Source organism: Grus americana, chromosome 2 (genome assembly GCF_028858705.1).
Source record: "Grus americana isolate bGruAme1 chromosome 2, bGruAme1.mat, whole genome shotgun sequence".
NCBI lineage: Eukaryota > Metazoa > Chordata > Aves > Gruiformes > Gruidae > Grus > Grus americana.
Window position 1 is genome coordinate 123,880,798 of NC_072853.1, and position 20,325 is coordinate 123,901,122.

The following is a 20,325-nucleotide window of genomic DNA, read 5'->3' on the forward strand; positions in this document are numbered from 1 at the left end:
TTGGCAAAATGTCACTTCTGCATATTTAAAGCTTCTAAATGTATTTCTTCCCCAAACCCTGATAACTCTTTGGGTTTGTTTGTTTAACTATTTACAAATTATTATTTACAAAAAGGCTGTCTCCCCACTGTGCCTTTTCATTCTATAAGACTGAAGTAACTTGCCTCCCTTCCTAAAGTTCAAATTGTCTGTAACGCTGCTGTCACTATCTATCTACAGCCTGCTCGTGCTGTTTGGGGGGAAAAAAAAAAAAAGTACTTCAAGGTATCTTTACCACGAAAGGAAAACTTTTAACATCATAACTGTTGGACTTGATGATCTTAAAGGTCTTTTCCAACCTAAACAATACTATGATTCTATCTGAGAATGTGTTTCTGTGTAACTTGATGGCTTTGGCTTCTTGTTTCCCTCTGATGAGACCGTGACCACTGGGCTGGTTGCTTTGTCAGCTGGAGTTGCAGTTCTCCTGCCATGGGAGTAAACAACTAAGGTGGGATTTACCAGAACTGTCATGCAAAATGAGTCTCTGTGACAGAAGGCCCTTTTCACAAAACGTACAGCCAGTGAATCCTCTCCTTCCTTCGCCATCAAGTCAGGCACCAAAACAAATAAATTGGGTAAAACAATTAAGCTGATTTGGCAATGATACTTCTGCATAATCCTTCATTGTGCTTTCACGCCCTAAGCTGCAGATGGGTTAGATTTGCAATGATCCCAATTTTAAAAACAGTAACAGCATGAGTAACTTTACTTTTGCTTCTAATTGCTCTTGTGTGCCTTTACTTAAGTGTCATTTGGTACCAAGTTTCAGTCTAGCATACAAGATGCAGAAAGCAAAGAGATAACAAGAACTATAGGGGCTGATTTTTTTTACAAAGAACAATTAATACTTTTAAAATGGTTTGCAGTATGAATACTGCAAGAACACTACAAAATAAGTAAACCAAATAAATGCCTTTGGACTTTCAGGGCTAGTTCTGTATAGACAAGGAGCTGATTAGCTTCAAACTGAACTGTTTTGGGGGAATTTTACAAATCTTCTCTTCCTCCTTCTCTCTACCGTGTTCCTATGTCAGTTCTTTAAGTAAAATGGTTGTAATAAAGCTGTTCTGCAGATTTTAAGCTTGAAAATTTTGAGTAAATGGCTACTTTATTTCCAGACAGTTCCTAGTTTTCATCTGAAAATAGCAGCCTCTGAAATGTGCATGTAAGTTGTAGATTATATGGACTAGCTACCATACTACGCTAGCCTTAAGTTTCTAGTGACACATCTGAAGTGCACGTAGCAGCCTGTTGGGCTGCAGCCTCTTCTTGGGGAGCAAACTTAATTTGCAGTAGGACACCTGCAGCTGCAGAACTGTCGCCTGTCGCATACCTCATGGTTTTATGCTTCCCTGTGCCATGCAGATGCACGCAGAAAACCACCGACGAGTTGGCCTAACCCAAATTTGGGAAATGTGGGGAGCTGAGGGTTTGTCATTTTGTGGGGTTTGTGGGGTTTTTTTCCTCTTGTGCCATAAGGGATACTCAGAAATTGCAGAATTAGCATTTTTAACAGCTTCTTCAGCTGTTTAAAAATCACACATTCTAGCACGTTAGTATGGTGATTGGGGGTTGTGAAGTTCAGTTGCAATACTGAGCCCAAATATAGAGCCTCAAGAGCTGGAGATGCAACACATTGAAGTCTTTTCTGAGCTCTTTGTCACAGTACTTGGTATATCCCATTTTCTAGCTAGTCATCCTGTATTTATTTCATTTAATACACAGGCCTAGAGGCATGAACAAAAGCTGTGAGTTGCCCATGTGGGAACACCAGAACCAAGAACAGGGAGAGAGCTGTGCCTCCAACTGGCTGACTTCAGTGGAGCTCCTCAAACTGTGCAGTAGCAATGAACCTCACCACCCTTCAAATGAAACCGAGTCCGGCTCCTTCAGTGGTTTCAGCTTTTAAGCTGCTTTCCCATTCCTCTAGTTCCTTCTCCTTCACCCTCTGAGAAGAAAAGCAAAAGCCCCACAACTGCATATATGAAGATGGGAAAAGGAGAATATTCATGAGAGACAAATCAGATCAGTGGAGTTGTGCTGCTAATTCTGAGTGTGAGGGATTTAAGCTTTAGTGTCGTACTGTAACGCAGCACAAAGCTAGGGCCAAAGAGCCACCGGGGCTTCACTTTATGAAAACAGAGATGCAGCCCTGGCCTGTATCCACTGTATTCCAGTGGCTGGTGTTTACTCAACTGCTTCAAGGAGCTCCAGTCACACTTGTGTAGATTAATTCAACAGCACTGGCAAGGATGGTAACCGTGCCATATAGCTATAGTGTGTGCACTGCAATCTCCCCTAATGAGGTGGCTTTCTCAACTTAATTGGTATTGCTTTTTGGTCACTATGGTGGGTAGCTTTGCAGAAGATGTAATGAGGGAGAAAACTAGGTCACTCATCACTAATCTGTTTCCACCCATCTCCCACTCTCTGCCTGGCTGACTGGAGGTGTTACTGTAGAGCAGCATCTAACTCCAGGGCTGCTTCTCTACCACCACGTCCTGCCTTTAGCTCTGGTTCTGCCATTCCAGAAGAGTCCATGGGGGAGTAAGAAAGACTTCTCTTTTTGGAAAACTCTGTCTGGTGTAGCACGTAAACAGAAGAAAATGAATAGATGGACATCTGGAATGGGATTTCCATTACATCACAGCCAGTTTATGTCAGTTATTTGCATTAAACAGGCTTGTTATTTATTGTAACTGTTGTTTTGATTTGTGTTCCCTCTTTAAAGGAAAGATACTGTACTCGACAGTTCTGATGAGAAGAGTAAAGAACACCTGCAGTTTGTGTGAACAGCAGCATTTGTATGTTTTAACATAATACTTGCAGTTATTTTTAAGCTATCAGGTCCTATGCTGTTGTCCAGTTTTCATTTCTTCTTTGTCACATAAGCTTACAGTTCTTGTAGCTTTGCTGTTTTGCTTTTCATGCACCTCCTTACAAATAAATAAATAAAGTGGCCTAAATAAGATAGGCTTTAAATGGCAAGCTGGCCTTTATAATTCATGCATCATTGATATGTATTTCCTGGAGAAGACCTGAACAGGAAAAACAACTCTCAAAGGCAGCAGTAACTAGAAAATGGTTGTCATATATTTTATCTTTTGCAAGCTTGTCCTGTGTTTGTGTGACGCCCTGAAAAGCAATCTCTCCTCAAGACAGTTGTCTTCAATACTAACATCTGTGTTCATAATCTAGCAATGCTGCATTAAGACATTGGTAAAGGTTCAAAAGAGAACAACTACAAAATAGCCTTAGATGCTACCGAACACCTTAAAAGGGGAACTAACAATTGCTTCTAGCTCCGTTAAGTCCTGTCTCCCTCAGTACTGAGCATAGCCTAATCACACACTTCGTGGCTTTGGACTTAGCCAGTTTTGAGATATGAAGGAAGAAACCAAAACAAAAAGGGAATTTCCTTCAGAAGAGAGATGACAGCCTCCATAATGTAGTGTTATTTATAATGTACTAATGTAAAAAAAACAGTAATAAAGGCACTGAGGACTCATAAGTGCTAACAGTAAATGACTACACCTACCTGCTCAGTCCTGCAGTCTGAGATGCTGCCAGCAGAGCTATGTTAGACTCATCCCAACCCCAGGCAGGAGCTAGGGCACACCCATGGTGATACCTTACTTATTTCAATGGAAACTCTCACACCTTGGGAATCACAGGACTTGCCCTACTCATTTGCCATTCAAGCCAATTCCTGCAGCCGAACGTTGTTTATGGCACAGGCAAGTATGTACCATCCTGCCTGGGGACCCTGTGATGTTCCCCTAGCTTGTGTCGTCTTACTGGGAGAGGTCACATGTGTGGCCTGCTGGTACGTGTTGAGCACGGAGTATGACCCAACTGCTTTTATCTGGCCCATACTACTCCATCTGTCCAGTTAACGGTGGCCCTTGGCGGAGTCAAAAATAGCAGCTACCTCACAGGTCACTGTAGCACACATCCTTCCACTTCACTGTGTGGTTCTGAAAGACGGGCAGTGTCTGAACAAGCTGCTCTGTTCCGTAAGCACGTTTAAAGCTAAGGTTAAGAAAGCAAATCATCATCTTTTCTATCAGTAGATTGCATTTGACTGAATTTAAATAAGCATATCTGAATGTGACTATGAAGGACCATAATAGTTCTGAATGTAACACACCTTGCCTAATGTACAATGGGCTTGATCTACTCCTATGCTGGCATCAAAAGCTGTAGCTTCTTTTGAAAGTTGATCTGGGTAAAGGTATGGAAGGATATTAGTAGAGACTCGGGGATACTAGTGTTTTCTCTCACTGATAATGAGGAATGTAAGCAGTGCAAGCTTTGGCTTAAAAAATCCTTCTGATGTCATAATCCTGTGTGACATAAGGAAAGTAAATAATCTTGTAAACTCTTCTTAATAAGTACCCCTCACGGGACTGAGAGCAGCCCTCGGCCTGGGGCGACCCCTGCGCGACTGCACCCTCGCACAGACCCGCGATCCCGGCCCCCCCGCCCGCTCTCCCTCTCACGCCGCCCTCGGCAGCCGCCGGGGGGAGCGATGGCGCTCGCTGCAGGAAGCGCCTTTGTCCCGCTGGGGCTAGGCGGGCCGCCACCTTCGCCCTCCCCTTCCCCTACTCCTACTCCTTCTCCACTCCTCCCCTCCCCTCACGCCACCGCCCCCCTTTTGCTTTCGCTTTCTTCCAGCTGGCAGCCGGCGGCGGCGCGGCTATGGAGAACGGTTCCGTCTACAACGAGACGACCGAGCCGCAGGTCAAGTCGCCCCGCCGCCCTTTCGGCTGCACCCTGCGGCACCTGTGGGGATGGCGGCTGCCGACCAAAGCGCTCCAAGCGGTGAGTCTCCTCCCCTCCTCAACCCGGGGGGGAACGGCGAGCGCGGCCAGCGGTGCGCCAGGGGAGGAGCGGGGCCAGGGCGGCCGTTGCCGCCCGTCGGCGGTCGGTTGCCGACTGACTGACTGGCTGACTGACTGGCTGGCTGACTGACTGACCTGCTGGCTCACCGCCCGCCCGCGCGCCTCCACAGGCAGCGGCCCGGTCCTCCCCACCCCCGTGGCCGGGGACGTCCCGGGCCTTGTGTGGAGCGAGCACCCCCTGGCAGAATGGCTGCCTGGGGAGGAGGGGAGAGGCCGAAAGTTCTCACCGAGGTGGCCGTGCCGGGTGTGCGGGGCTGAGACCGGCCGGAGGGCGGCGGCGGGGCGGGGGTGAGCGGCCGGTAACTCGCCGCCGGCTGGGCCCGCTCCCGCCGCGTTACTGACTGTCGCCCGCGTGCGTTACAGGTGTCCTGCGGGCCAAAAGAGCGTGTTCTGACGACCTCCGGCTTAGGGCAGTCCCCCGCCGCTTAAATATTAAACGCTTCACTGGCAAAGCACAGGCTTGGGCCGATGGCCGTCCGCAGGCTTCAGGGGGGTTATTTTGTCGGTCAGAAAAAGGGGTTGCTCCACCAGAAAGCCTGGCTTCGCACCCAGAGGCGCAAAGCCTGCGTTCGCTCTCGGTCGCTAAAGCCGCACGAGGCTTATAACTCAGGTGGAAAGCAGACATGATGTCTTATAATACCATCATCTCTATAGGTTCAGATTAATTTATGGTGGGGAAGTAACAGGCTTGTTCCTTTTTCATGTTTTAGCTACAGGAGCAGATGTTGACATCTGATGGTTGCGTACATCGTGCGACCAAGGTTGTTTGGTACTGCAGCTGGTGTGGTTCAGCTGCCTGCTGTCGTTACGGTCAAAAATCAGAGAGAAACCTCACAGGAAACTTAGTATTTTCTTCTGAGGGCCACATTGTATGAAAACAGGAGGTAGAAGTCATTGGTTGAACCTCAGGGTAGTGCTCGATGGCTCATCGGATCCGGGCCTCCCTCTCCTGCTGCCTCTGCAGTCTGTTTGTAAGCTTACCATGCCGTGCCATCCCTGCTAAAATCGGGGTGCTTAGTTCTCCCATGACTCATGGTAGAAAATTGCACCAGAAACATGCACTGCTGATGGTGGCCTATTGTATGAGATGTTGCGGTACGTCACTTTGTGTTGGGCAGTCCTGTGCCCACCACGAAATAAAAGGCGTATATTCTGCTTGCTTTTTGTTACGTGTAATGTTATTTCTGAATGCATTCAGCAGTTTGGCACCTGATTCAGACTCCTGTTTGTTCTGCGCTTGGCCGTGGGCTTTTCTGAAACGTGCCAGTGCGCCTGCTGATAAGGACACGAGGAGCATCATTCTTAAGTACTGGCAGGGAGGTAGTGAAACCGGCAGTGGGAAAGGGCAGCTGGCTGTAAATGTGTGTCAGGGTACATTTTCCAGGCAACGAAGTGGCTTTTTAGTCAGATGTCTCATGCTCACAGGAATTGTAGGTGATTTCCAGCCCTTTCTCATTACTTCACCACTGCAGAAAAGAGGACGTTTGGGTTTTTAAACTTTGCCTCGCACAGTCAAAAAACCCTTCAACCATAAACATAAGATTCTTGAGCGCTGGTAAAGGTAATGGTAACACTGCCAAAAATAATGTTTTCTAAGAGTGTTTTAAAAAAAAATTACACCCATGAGACTCGTAAATATAATAGGACATAAACTTTTAATTCATCTACTGGAGATTAATAAAGTAAGATCTCCTGGCAATCAGATCATTTATATGAATTCACAGACTAAAATAAACTATTGCATATGCAAATTTACGGGTGTCTTAAACTGTTTACCTTAACGGAGGCATTATTTAAAAAGCTTTCTAGGTAGGAAAAAGGAAAATTACGATTATCTTAAACAGGATGGATAGCTGCTTGATATGCTCCTAAAGAATTAGCAATTTCTGGCCTGTACCTATCCTTCAACAAGAGGAAAAAGAAAATGGAATTATAGTCATTCACCCACCTAATTTCCAAGAGGTTTTTTCAATCCTTTTAATTTCTCTTTACCAAGATGCACAGATCTTGGAGTTCTTGGTCCAAACATTTGAAACAAGCCCCAGGAATTACTGAAGGTGGAAGCCTCAGGATCTCCAGTAAGAGAAATATTCCTGTTTTGGGAAAGTGTTCATTTTTGGAAATGCCAGTGACGGTCATTAACATCTGTTAGCCTTGTGTTACAATAGTGATTGTGAGTTGTTATTGGGATTACGCACTGATAATCACTTGTGTGGACTGCTAAACAGGGTATTGCACTTAGAAAATCAGCTGTATTCATTATAGAAGTGATAAAGTATTTTACAAAATACTGTGAAATCACCTGCAGAAAACTGGTTTCTAGTCTTTAGAAATGCTTTTCTTCTGATTAATAATGCCATACATTGTAATGTTAGCCTGCCTTCTTAAAGCTTTTTGGGCAACTGAAATAAAATGTAACTGCCAAAAAGATGCTAGGAGGCACGTTTATTGCAGGGGTTTCAGATTTTTTTAATTTTTTTATATAGGTGGAATGTTTTTGTTAGTCCATGACTGGTTCAAATTCTGCACAAAGGTAAATGGCACAGCACATACTGTGCCCAGGTTGAGGTAGAAATGAATTCTTGTCTAAAGCAGGAATACTTGTCATCTAATATTGTTTGACTTTAACAAAAATGCCCTAATTGGAAAGGAAAATCATCTGCTCTTTTTCTGAGCTGTTCGCTTCCTATAGCAGCCTTGATTGTCAAGACGTACAGAATTGGTATGTGCACCCGTCTGAACTAGATTCTGTACTGGGAGTACCACTGCTGAGCATTTTCACAGGCCTGTTGGAAAGTTCATTGATCTGCTTTATTTTTATAACATTCTTTTGTAGCCTTTCACTTATTAAATGTAGAACCTTGACACTTGTCTGGAAACTTCCAACAGTAATGTCAGTATCAATGAATAACTTCTTGCTGGTAAAGGACAAATGAAGACGTTTAATCTCTGGTGTACATATGGACAGATAGGACTAATAATTTGAAAAAAAAACCCCAAACCCAAACAAACACTTAAAAACTGCATCTCGCAACAATGCTTTTCCCTTTGCAGCACACAGGAAAACAAGCAGTGTATGCACATGGCGAGGTGTAGATTTTCCTGCAGGAACCAGGAAGCCTGGTGCTAGCCTGTCCGTGTCCCCGTGCACGCTCTCAGCCGTGCCCTGACCTGCCAGGGTAACCTCTGCCTCCCCACCAACACTGGCACCGTGTCTGCAGCGGTGCAGGGCTCTGAGCGAGAGGGAAGGAAGGTGGTGGTGGCTGCCCGCTTTTGTCTTCAGGTATTACCCTGGGCTTTCAGGGTGAAAGAAAATCTTCCTGGAAGGTTTAGCTCTTGAGAAAATGAGGAACTACTGAGCTGCCCCCTCCACTTGTTATTGACAGCTCAGACAAAAGCAGTAGTGATGTTCTGGGCATTGGCTGCTAGGGATTCTCCGTGGGATCGGTGTGGAGGAGGCAGATATAAAAACAAAACAGAAGGAGCTTTGGCTGCTTCACACAGAGGTCTGCACTCATCCCAGGACTAACGCTGACGGGCGACAGTGGATCTCTGGCAGAACAGTTCTTGGGAAACTGAATGAAACGTGGAATCTCCTGGCTTGTTTAAACTGGCTCCTGTATTTCTACTGTATCTAATAATGGGATGTTACTAAAATACAGATGAATAATAGAGATTATAATCTTCTGGCTACTAGCAAAAACTTTTTGCTGTGTTATATAGCTGTAAGTATGTACACTGAAGTTAGGAACTACTCTGTTGTCCTACTACAAAAAAGAATAGTTTTAAATACTACTAAAAGAGTAATCCCTTTTGTTTCTCATAGTGATATCAAGAGGCAAGTTAAGAAACCCAAGCAGAACTCTGTCAGCTTATAAATGTGCTGCTGATACACTACTTTGATCAAAGTTCTCCAAGCCAAAGTTTTTTTAATGCTGTGTTTTATTTTGTTATTCAGCTTATTAATAAAAAATTGAATATTGACTTGGACAAGTCCCACATAGGACTTCACTTGGTAAATCTCATTTATTTGACACTGAACCCTCTATAGCTACTCTTTGAGTGGGATTTTTTTCTACTTGTTGGTACACTCAATGGAGAGGGTTTTTTCAGTTCCTTAGATCACATTATGGTTATCTGGGCTTATAAATTCTTTTAAGGGCAGGTTTATTTCCTTTCTGTTCTGTTTCATCCCAGGTGAGAGTGACGGCATTCAGTTTTCAGTGCTGATAAAAAGAGCTAGAACTATATATGAAAATGTATCTCACGATTTAGCTGAGCTGTGCAAAATGTGAAATTCAAAGTCATTGGATGCAGCTGTAAGCAAATCTTTTGAAAAGCAAAAAAAAAAAAAAACCTTAAAAATTGGAAATTCTGAGTTCAAAACATTCCTCAGCCAGCCATTGTGGTCGCTGTTTTAGGTGCGAGAGCTGCTGAGAAGTTTGTCTCACCAGCCACTGCAGGCGAGAAGGGAAGTATGTGGAGGCCTGATAGTAATACTGCAGTTTCCCAGCTCAGGTTCTTTCCCTTTCTGAGATCCTGTTTACTTTATATGATTGCAGTATATTTAAAACATGATGCTTTGAAGTGCCCTTCAGAGGTCTGGCATAGCGGGGGGAATTTACAGTTCCCATGTGCTAAATTGCTGTCCTTATTTTTACTGTCAGAAAACTGAAATTGAAGGCTGGTGGTTGTTTTCCAAGAATAAAGTGCAGATAAGGCACCTGCAGTTGCTAATAACTGGGAAATAACAATTCTGAATTTTAGAATTTGGTGTTTGTTTGGGGGTTTTTTTTGGTTGGTTGGTGTTTTGTGGGGGGTTTTTTTGTTGTTTTTTTTTTTTTTTAAAAGAAGAACTGTCAAACTCATTATTGCCCATATAATCTTATTAAAAATAGGGTCATTGTCCTTATATCAGCCTCAATTTTATGACTGAGTCTGATTCCTACTAATGGTTTTGTATTAATTTGGTGAACTCCTTACTACAAGGATTGTCCTGTAGTAAGTGACCACCATGGCAGATGGAGCCCAAGGTTATGGACTGAGTGAACCCAATGGACATTTTGTGGACATTTTAAAAGGGTGGTCCATAGACTAAGGGAATGATATCAGCATATTATATCAAGGGATGAGAAGGGTGGTGGTGGTTAATGAGGATGTATTGGATTGTGTGGGACCTGAGCATGACATAAATAGTATGGAATAAGGTGTGGATAATGTGCTGGTTTCAGCTGAGAGAGAGTTAATTTTCTTCATAGTAGCTAGTATGGGGTTATGTTTTGCATTTGTGCTGGAAACAGCATTGATAATACAGGGATGTTTTTGTTACATGGACCTATTGTTGCTGAGCAGTGCTTACACAGAGTCAAGGCCTTTTCTGCTCCTCGCGCCGTCCCACCAGCGGGATGGCTGGGGGTGCACAAGAAGTTGGGAGGGGACACAGCCAGGACAGCTGACCCCAACTGACTAAAGGGATATTCCATACCATATGATGTCATGCTCAGTTTATAAGAGGCTTGGGGAAGAGGAGGGACTGGGGGGCGGTGGCATTCGGAGTGATGGTGTTTGTCTTCCCAAGTAACCGTTCTGCGTGACTGTGGTGGGTTGACCCTGGCTGGAGGCCAGGTGCCCACCAGAGCCGCTCTCTCACTCCCCTCATTCACTAAACAGGGGAGAAAAGGCATAACGAAACGCTTGTAGGTCGAGATAAGGACAGGGAGAGATCACTCACTAATTATCGTCACGAGCAAAACAGACCAAACTTAGAGAGGGAATTCATCTAATTTATTACTAGGCAAAACAGAGTAGAGGAATGAGAAATAAAATCAACTCTTAAAACACCTCCCCCCACCCCTCCCATCTTCCCGGGCTCAACTTCACTCCCGGCTTCAACCTTCCCCCCCCTCAGTGGCACAGGGGGACGGGGAATGGGGGTTACGGTCAGTTCATCTCACGGTGTTTCTGCCACTTCTTCATCCTCAGGGGGAGGACTCCTCTCATCGTTCCCCTGCTCCAGCATGGAGTCCCTCTCACGGGGTGCAGACCTTCAGGAGCAAACTGCTCCAGCGTGGGGTCCCCCACGGGGTCACAAGTCCTGCCAGCAAACCTGCCCTGGCGTGGGCTCCCCTCTTCACGGGTCCACAGGTCCTGCCAGGAACTTGCTCCAGCGTGGGCTTCCCACGGGCCGCAGCCTCCTTCAGGTGCCTCCACCTGCTCCGGCGTGGGGTCCTCCACGGGCTGCAGGTGGAATCTCTACACCCCCTCATCCTTCCTCCATGGGCTGCAGGGGCACAGCCTGCTTCACCATGGTCTTCACCACGGGCTGCAGGGGGATCTCTGCTCCGGTGCCTGGAGCTCCTCCTCCCCCTCCATCTGCACTGACCTTGGTGTCTGCAGAGTTTCTTACATCTTCCCACTCCTCTCTCCGGCTGCAAAAGCTCTCTCTCTCTAAGTGTTTTTCTTCTTCTTAAATATGTTATCACAGAGGCACTGATTGGCTTGGCCTTGGCCAGCGGCGGGCCCGTCTTAGAGCCGGCTGGCATTGGCTCTGTCAGACACAGGGGGAGCTTCTAGCAGCTTCTCACAGAAGCCACCCCTGTAGCCCCCCCGCTACCAAAACCTTGCCACACAAACCCAACACAGTGACAGAGCCCTGCTTTCCTGGAGATGGCTGAACACCTGCCTGCCCGTGGGAAGTGGGGAATGAATTCCTTGGTTTGCTTTGCTTGCGTGTGTGGCTTTTGCTTTACCTGTTAAACTGTCTTTATCTCAACCCAGGAGTTTTCTCACTTTAACTTTTCCAATTCTCTCCCCAATCCTGCTGGGGGGGAGCGAGCGAGTGGCTGCGTGGTGCTCAGCTGGGGTAAAACCACGACAAGGATTTATAATCCTGTGTCAGCTTTATGGGATGAAGGAAACGAGCAAGAAGTGGCCAAAATGAGAGAACATTTACATAAAGCAATATTCTGTCTTGTACAATAAAACAGTAGAAAAATCCAGCAGCAGATATATGGTACAGGAATTAACTCTTCTTGTTTCCTGGAACATACTGTGGCAGGAAGGTGAATAGAATAAACACTGTCCAACATAGCTTAAACGTACTTTACAGTTTTGGTTCCTACAAGTACAGCCAAGCTTCTGTCACCATAAGCATGCGAGCTATTGGCTACATACACTTTCTCTGAAGTTTATCAAGGGAGGTAACGTCAGCTGTAAACTTTCAGGGAGGAAGCTGACTGTGTCAATGCCATCCAGTTTCCTCCTCCACCCTGAACCCAAACGCATTTTAAATTAAGTGCAGTTGTAAGTAGTAAGCAATAGCATTTTTGCTTGTTCTGAGTGGGATGTGTGCTTGCCATGCTGCCGGCCTCATCTGCTTCCAGCTGGCAATTGCACAAAACCACAAATCGGGAATCTTGACTGTCTAATCAAGAAGCCTGTATTTGGTGGTGTGTGCTCAGCTTACATGAGTGCAGTTCATTGACCAACTTTAACAGCAAGTGTCAACTGTGTCAGCATATAATTATTTCTGCCTGTAAAAAAATAGCACAGAATCTTACAGGCTCGTTCTAAATGGAGGATTTTCCTTACAGCTGTCTTTATTAATGTTCATATCGGAGACATTTATTTGCTGAAGATAATAGAGGCTTGATCCAACTCAAATATGTTATTCGTTTGCAGATTCTCTCTCTCCTGGCTGTTATTTGTGAAGAAGTTGTGGAGGATTGTATCAAGTGTAGTGGACTTTACTTCTTTGAATTCACAAGCTGCAGTGCCTTTCTTTTGAGCCTCCTGATCCTGTGTGTGTATTGCACTGATGTATATGAAACATGTGGGGAAGATAAAGTACAGAGAGTGGTAAGGAATTTATTTTTTTTAAAAACCAAACCATTTCTTGTAAGTGCTTAAAGACTACTGTGGAGTAAAAAGACTATGCAGAATGAATCTCCTTTTCTTCTCTATTTAAAGGGTAAATTAAAGTAGCTTATAATTAAAAAAAACCAGTCAACTTTGAGAATCCCTTTTATATTGATAAAATTTCCAAAATTGTCACATTGGTTACCTGCAGGATTTTAGGACTTGTGTGAAAGTCTTTCACGCACACTAATACTACTGTGTAGTTATCTTGTATATGTACATATATAGAACACAGTTTACTGTCAGAATAGTATTTGTAACTTGCCTGTTTACCCCATCTATTTTCCTACTGGTTGTGGCCTACTTCCTTTTTTGGTAAAATCATACTTGTTACAGTTCACACTTTTATATTTCAGAAGATCCAGCAGTGGCACAAAGTTGCTCTGTAAAGTCAGTAAGAAGTGTCCTATGAGCATTCCCTCTTATTTGTCTTCAGAGCAAACAGTAGGTTTTTTTACATGAAGGTACAGATAAGGGACTGTAGTAAGAGATTTGAATGAGCTCATTTACTTACAGGTTTCTGGTTTCCTAGATGTTTTGCATAGGGAATAATGCTAGCGTGGTTGACCCGAGCCTGAATTTGATTGTAAAAGAAGTTAGATGAAATGATCAAAATACTTAAAGACGACAAAACCAGCGGAGTATGTGATGCAGATTCTTTTAGATAGTTGATAATGTTGAATGTTGTTTGGAATATAGCTGTAAAATGTATTTTCTGAAGCTCCCATTAGCATCAAAGTTTCAAAGCATAAATTCACTGGCAGATTAACTCAGCTGCTGTTATGATGCTTGCTCTTTTTCAGATATATATCTACAACTCTATAACCCTCATTTTTTTATAATTGCAGAATTTTTGGGCCATGCCAACCATAGGTGCCTTTTTTCTGTTAGCGTCTATAGTGCTTGCTGCGACCAGCGCTGAGTCTGCTGTTGAAAAAGCTGCATGTGTAAGTCTTAAAATCACATAACTTACTTTGTATTTAACTTCTATGTTAATTTCTCTGCCCTCTAAACCTCACTCAGTTTGCAGGGAAGAAACTGGGCAGAGAACAGACATCAGTGCATTGTGATGTTTCAGGAGGAATTAGCTATTACAGACCTTCCAGATACTTAGCATAGGAAATCCAAAGAGCAAGCTTTCCTCAGGATTGCTGAAAAGCTCTGCGTGCACCTGCAGCTCCCAGCATTTGCAGCTTGCTCCTGGGTTCCTCAGACTTCACTGGCTTGGCTCCATATAATTCCCTGTCACCTGTTAGTGTTTTGACATTGCCATCTCTCACTGCTTCCCCAGTTCTCGGATACCCTATCTCTGAAATGCCTACTTTTTTCCTCAATTGTCCTTTCCTAATGCCACCCCCTCACAAAGTCAGCAAAAAACCATGTCTTTTGCCAGGCATTATAAAGCATATGTGGGGAATGCTGACTTGCAAAGGCTGCAGTAAGAGCAGCAGTTTCCTCAGCGACAGAAATAGTTAGAAGAGCGACAGGCTATGCATCTCTCGGGGAACACTGAAGAGGCTTTGGAATGCTGTGGATGTTGTAATTCCTCACTTATTTGGCACTTTTTTACAATAACCTTGGAATTCTGAATATGTGAGTTTAAAAGATGAAATTTTTATTTTATTCTTGAATGAGAAAAAACTGGTTAGAAAAGAAAGCAAAATAATTCTGTTCCACAGGCAGCATGAGCTATTAGAGATACGCACTTCGGTGTAGTCATCTTTTGTGGTATTGATATATTCAAACCTAATGGTTTGAGTATAAAGCCTTTCAGGGTTTTTTTCCTGGTGCTGGAAAAAAAAAAACCCTACTGTGATTTAAGACTTACTGGTGTCAAATTGCTTTGGGGCAAACCAGTTGTGTAAAATTTAGGTAAAACTTAGAATAATGCATGTATTTCCTTGTTTGAACAAAGCTGCTGAAACCAACCTTCTCCTTGTCACTATCTTGCCATGACTAATAATGAAATGTCATTAACAAAATGTCACTTCATTCCCCCTTGCTGACCCAGTAAGGACTTGCTTAGGCTCTGCAGATCTTATCTGCCTTCACCTTCCATGTGTTCCTCTTCTTCGCTTAGTCCCTTTAATCAGCAGCCATCTCTTAGATAAATATTCTGCTATACCACCAATGCCATGCTTCTTTAATAACTAATTTTTTCAATAAAATTAATATACTTTTAGTATTAAGGGCTGTTTAGAAAATATTGTGTGGTTCATGCTTGATTAAGAAAATGAGAACTGTAAAAACTTTTGCATTAAATGTGCCAGAATTATGATTTCTGATCTGTTTCTAATTTAAATGGAATCACCAATTTAAGGAGGACCGGAAACTTAATGCATTGTTAATGTTTGTAAATAGTCCAGCAAATTTCTCCAAATGATGTTAGAATATTGATAATGTTTATACATTTTAAAATCATATATATCTTTCACTTTTACAGACATTTGGATTTCTTGCAAGTGCTGCATTTTTATCTGAAACTATGATAGAGTATTTTCACAGTCGGAAACAAAACGTAAACAGACGCTCTGAAAATCCTGGCAACACTCAGTGTGCCACAGAAGATCAGCCACTGAATAAACAAAGCTAATTTTCTGGAATTATTTCTTTTTTTTTTTTTTTTAACGGAGCAAACTAAATTGAACTTTCAGTGCACTGTAGGTAACAGCTTCTGTCTCTTCCTTTTAATCAATTTTGTACACATTGCTCATCACAAATTTTTATAGATTCTTAGGTCAAGTAATGGCATCTTGGGCATCATGTTCTAAGGTCCAGCCACCTGTCTGGGTGACATACACTAAAAAACCCTTGTGTCTAAATAGAATAACTTAAGGACAACAATGTGCCGATTAGGTTTTGACAGAGGTGACTAATAAAGGTTAATGTTTGATTAATAAATTCTGAGCTATAGCCTAAAGATATTTTCTCTATAAATGGACCAGATACTTTGTTACAAGTTATAAAATAGTACAGCAGAGTTCATTTTTGTACTTACTGGTCAAACTGTGAATGTAAAAGGGATACCTAATTGGACTCTTACAGAAATGCTTATCCTTACGTAAGGGCTTTTGGGGTTTTTTTACTATTCATATGTCTCAGTTCTGTCTGTGGAGATCAGTTTAATGGAATAGCGAGTGTAGGGGTTTTATGGGGAAGGTAATGTAATGGTAAATTAAGGAGATGGTTTTTCAGCCCATGTTTGTCAAGGTTTGGGCTTGTGTCCAGAATCTTCTTTCAGATTATTTCGAAAGCTATAGAAGTTGCAGGAACACACTTGAGAAGACAGCCCTGAGAGGGAAAAGACAAAGAATAAATATTTTCACAAAGTAACCCAAAAAGTAGCAATTGGAACATCAATGGGAAAAACATTACAGCACATTGGTACTACCCTGGTGAATATTACTTGCAAGGTTAATACTGTATGCCTAGTTAACGATAAGTTTTGCCAGAATGGTTATGTACCCTGCCGTTGTCTTTGTTTATAAATATGGTGCTACCTTGACACTTCTTGCTACTGACTAGGTCAGTTGGTAAACAGGTAAATGAGCACTTGTACCCTGGATTTGTCTTAAAAGTGACAGGCTGTAGGACTGCAGGAAACACTACTGATGCAACATGTATCAGACAAGTGACAGATATATCAGATGTTGATGGCTGTAAAAGGACTGAAGCGGTAAAAAGTGAAACTGCTAGACATCACATAAGAGGAAAGCCTTCAAAAGTAGGGCAAACTGCTGTAAGCCAGGAGATGTTCCAAAATACCAAAGCAAATGAGAAAAAAATGATTATGCAAAAACAATTCTTGTTTGAGTGCTCATGACATTTGCTGTGTCTTCCAGGCATTTAACTCCATTTCATCAATACCCTAGTCTGACAAATTTATAGTCCTGTAACCTGTTGTGGCAGCACTGAGACTAAGCCCTCCAGAAATTGGCTGAGCAAGCTGTATTTGGTAAAGGATGAGGAAGCTGTTGTACGACTGAGCACTGTAAAAGGTCAAAGTTTTTTTTTTCCAGTGCTGCCACTTTCTAATGAATGTGAGTTTGTGATGTTCTTTCTCGAAGTTCTAAAATTTGAGCCTAACACTACACTTTGCTTGGAGGATGTAAAATTTTGGCAGGTGGTGTGAAGCATCAAGTTTAAGCTGTAGCTTGGTTTCAGAGCCATGCATAGAAGACATACTTTCCTTCATAAAATTGCCTGCTTTGTGAAGAAGAAATGCTCTTTGGGCTGGCTTCTTTTCCCCCCTTGTATTTATTAGTGTCCATTTGCACTAAAACCTGATCTCATTCTAGGTGTAACAGAGCTTGCTGTAGCTGTCTCTGAAAACTGGGTAATTAGAGATGTTTTGTTTACAAGCCCTGTTACTGGTGATATGAAACTTGCTTTAATGAGAAATATCTCTGCTACAATTTGCAATGTCTTTCTTTGGGGATTGTGTCCATATCTATGATTAACATTCTAAGGGAGTTTGGTTTTTTTGTTTTTTATTGCCCAGGATTCTACTGAATTTGTTTTCACATCAAAATGTCTGTAGTCTCTAAACCTTGATCTATGATTAAAAGCTGTATATATAGTGTAAGAGTAACACTGTGCTGCTGCTATTTATTAAGCAGTGCAGCATCATGATGGGACTTTCATCTTGAGGTCATTTTTGTTGTAATTTTTCTCAGCTTGAAAACATATGAAGAGCGTTCTGGGCTTTGCTTCCTTTTTCTACAGACTTTTCCCCACCTAAGTGCTTTGTTATTGGTGTCCATTCCTGAACTGGAGATACTGGTACTGAAAAAGATCTGTAAAGTCACCTCTCTGCCTTGGCTTCCCTATCTATGATTACATACTGCTGATACTTTACAGAGGAACTGAAATACAGAGCAAGTTATTTTTATGAAAAGGTGCCACAAGGAGTTGGTGCCAGGAGAAGTGACTCTGACCGAGATCTCCTGGCACCCACGATCTGACCATTAGGCCTTTTGAAACAAATACTGGCAACCTTTGCAGAATGGTTTGGTGGATTCTCTTACTACATACATGCTGGCATCCCTGGCGTGATTTGGGTTGTTGGAGTGAGGGGGTTTTGGCATGGGTTTTGTTTGCATTTTAGCTGTTCCAAGTAGGGAGTTTATACCCATTCTCTCACCAACTGACTGATCAATGTATAGATTTGAGGATCAGATTCCATCTCTGAAAGGAATGCAAGCCTTGCCCCTCAGCTAATGAAAACGAGAAACGATAGTCTTTGGGAAACTGGTTAGTTGCTTTCCCGATGCCATAGGTGTTTACTAATAGGAAGAGTCCTGCTATACTTTACAACAATACATATTGCTCCATTCCAGATACTGTTTAGCTGGCATTAATCTGGCATGTAGTAGTTAAATACTACAAGCAAGTCTCATATTAGTTCTAGGTTTAAGGCAATTGCTAAATCGTTGCTTCCAACCCAGTTGTTGGCTGACAAAGCAGTCTTTGCATGGTGGTACTATTAATCCTAGGCTTATAAGTATTCGTTCTGTTTTAAAATAGTTGAGAAGCAGGTTTGCTCATGTGTATGCTGCTCTTTGCTTCTGCGAGATTGTTTCCCTAACTGCTTTATCAGCTCCCTGAGATAAAGGGGCAGGTGTGTGTCCCTCCTGGCTCCTCTGCTCTCCCAGGATAGGTCAGGGAGAGAGACACATCCTTGTTGCCATGGCTGAGCACACTGGTCTCCTGCAGTCTTGACATGCCTGCTTCCATGCTTCTGGTGTCGGATCCAGGCTTTGCGTGTCCGTCTTTTAATTAGACTGATCCCAGAGAATGGCGTTGGAGCTGGATTAAGCATCTGGTTTTGCAGGAGCTCTGCGTGTGGCTGGATGTCTCTTACCCCTCCTGTGCTCTGTCAGCAAAGCGGTCTGCTGCTTTCCCAGCCTGCTTCTGATCAAATCAGCCTGCTTTAGCTAAACCGGCTATTTAAATTGCTTACATTAAGGTGGCTGATTTTGACTGAAGTGGATTAGGGATTGTTCAGGAGAGTGGCGGGAGCTCCAGCAGAAGTGCTGTTACAAGGAACTGCCTTAAATTTTTTCTTCTGTTTGTTAAGTAACCGTCTCTACAGTCTTTAACTGGTAGTAAAACCTGTGGAAAGAAGCAACAGCCCAGTATGTCTATCTGGGGTTTGCCTTCTCCCTTCTTCACCACGGTGCTTGGCAGCGGGGTTGTGAGCCTGCTCAGACACATTAAAAGCTTTCGTCTTTTCCAGCTGAGCCCATCCAAAAATATTTAAAGGCTCTGCACCCACTTTCGGGCTTTGTTTATAGTGCCTTGAGAATCAGTGGAGAGGATTCTCCAGAACATGCGAGGACTTGTTAAGTGGCTGGACTGAGAGTTTCTGCTCAAAATCTGCACGGGCATTGTGTAGATTGTGAATGTTAATTGTTGTGTTTGGCGTTTAGCCCACATTAAAATCACAATGCTACCAGTGCCCTTTGGGTTCTAAATACGTGAAGGAATTGTGCCTTGCTGCTTGCACCCTGTGCTTAAAAATAGCAGGGAAGGGTTGTGGTCTCTTACAATTAAGTTTTACCTTTGCACCCTCCAACTTGAAAAAACAGTGAGCTCTCTCACACAATTCTCAGAGCTCTGCACAAGATGTTTTTGCATAATGGCCATCAAGGTGACTCTCATTCAAATTTGTGCAATAAAAATACCGAGCTTTCTACGCTGAAGGGGAATACTTTGTGAAATTTTTGAAAGGTTACATAAAATTGTAACGAATTGAGATGCTGGTAGTGCCTTTAAGATGGAAATTCATCTTTATTTTAGTCTATTGCTGTAAGCATAAGCAGTTCTCTAGATATTAAATTTTATGCTGTTCAGAATGGTCTATCATTTTTAATACCTTTGAGAATTTAAATGACTCAATGATTATTAAATCAGGATGATAATAGATTTTATATATAAAATAAAAATTTTATACAGTTTTGTTGCCAGTGTTGCCTTGAATTTCCATTTAAGTAATTTTGAAATGCTTAAGTATTGTTTCCATTCTCAATCTGTGGTCTTTTTTAATGTATTATGCTTTTTTTGTCTGAAGAACTTTCTAGAATATTTTGTAATCATTTTTTAAATAAAATATTAGTAAATAACTTAAGTGCTTCTCGTTTCTGCTGCTGTGATTTGGTGTCGCTATGTAGTTCTCCCAGAGCAAACCATAGGAAATAACATCACTCATTGTTCCTGGTTTGGAGGAAAGAGCTCGCATTGTGTTTGCCTGTTACTGGGGAAGAGGGTCCAACCTGCGAAGCTGGATATTCTCACTGCAGGTTTCCAGGAGGAAAGGTCCGATAAGGTCAGTATCACCTCTTACCACAGAGTCCAGCCAAACTAGTTTGCAATACACCTACCGTGGTCTATAGGTCACTGTGACAAGCGTAATTCAAGTGCTGCTTTCCTATTGTCTTGATTAGTTGGGGCCGAAAAAAAA

At 42.8% G+C, this 20,325-nt stretch overlaps 1 protein-coding gene across 1 annotated transcript; it reads left to right on the forward strand.

Annotated features, from left to right (window-relative positions):
- The first annotated feature begins 4,701 nt into the window (after positions 1-4,701).
- Positions 4,702-19,989, forward strand: CMTM6 (CKLF like MARVEL transmembrane domain containing 6). Its single transcript, XM_054815000.1, has 4 exons — positions 4,702-4,866; positions 12,627-12,803; positions 13,712-13,810; positions 15,307-19,989. Exons 1-4 carry the CDS (start codon positions 4,744-4,746, stop codon positions 15,454-15,456), a joined length of 549 nt encoding a protein of 182 aa, XP_054670975.1. The 5' UTR covers positions 4,702-4,743; the 3' UTR covers positions 15,457-19,989.
- The last annotated feature ends 336 nt before the right edge of the window (positions 19,990-20,325 follow it).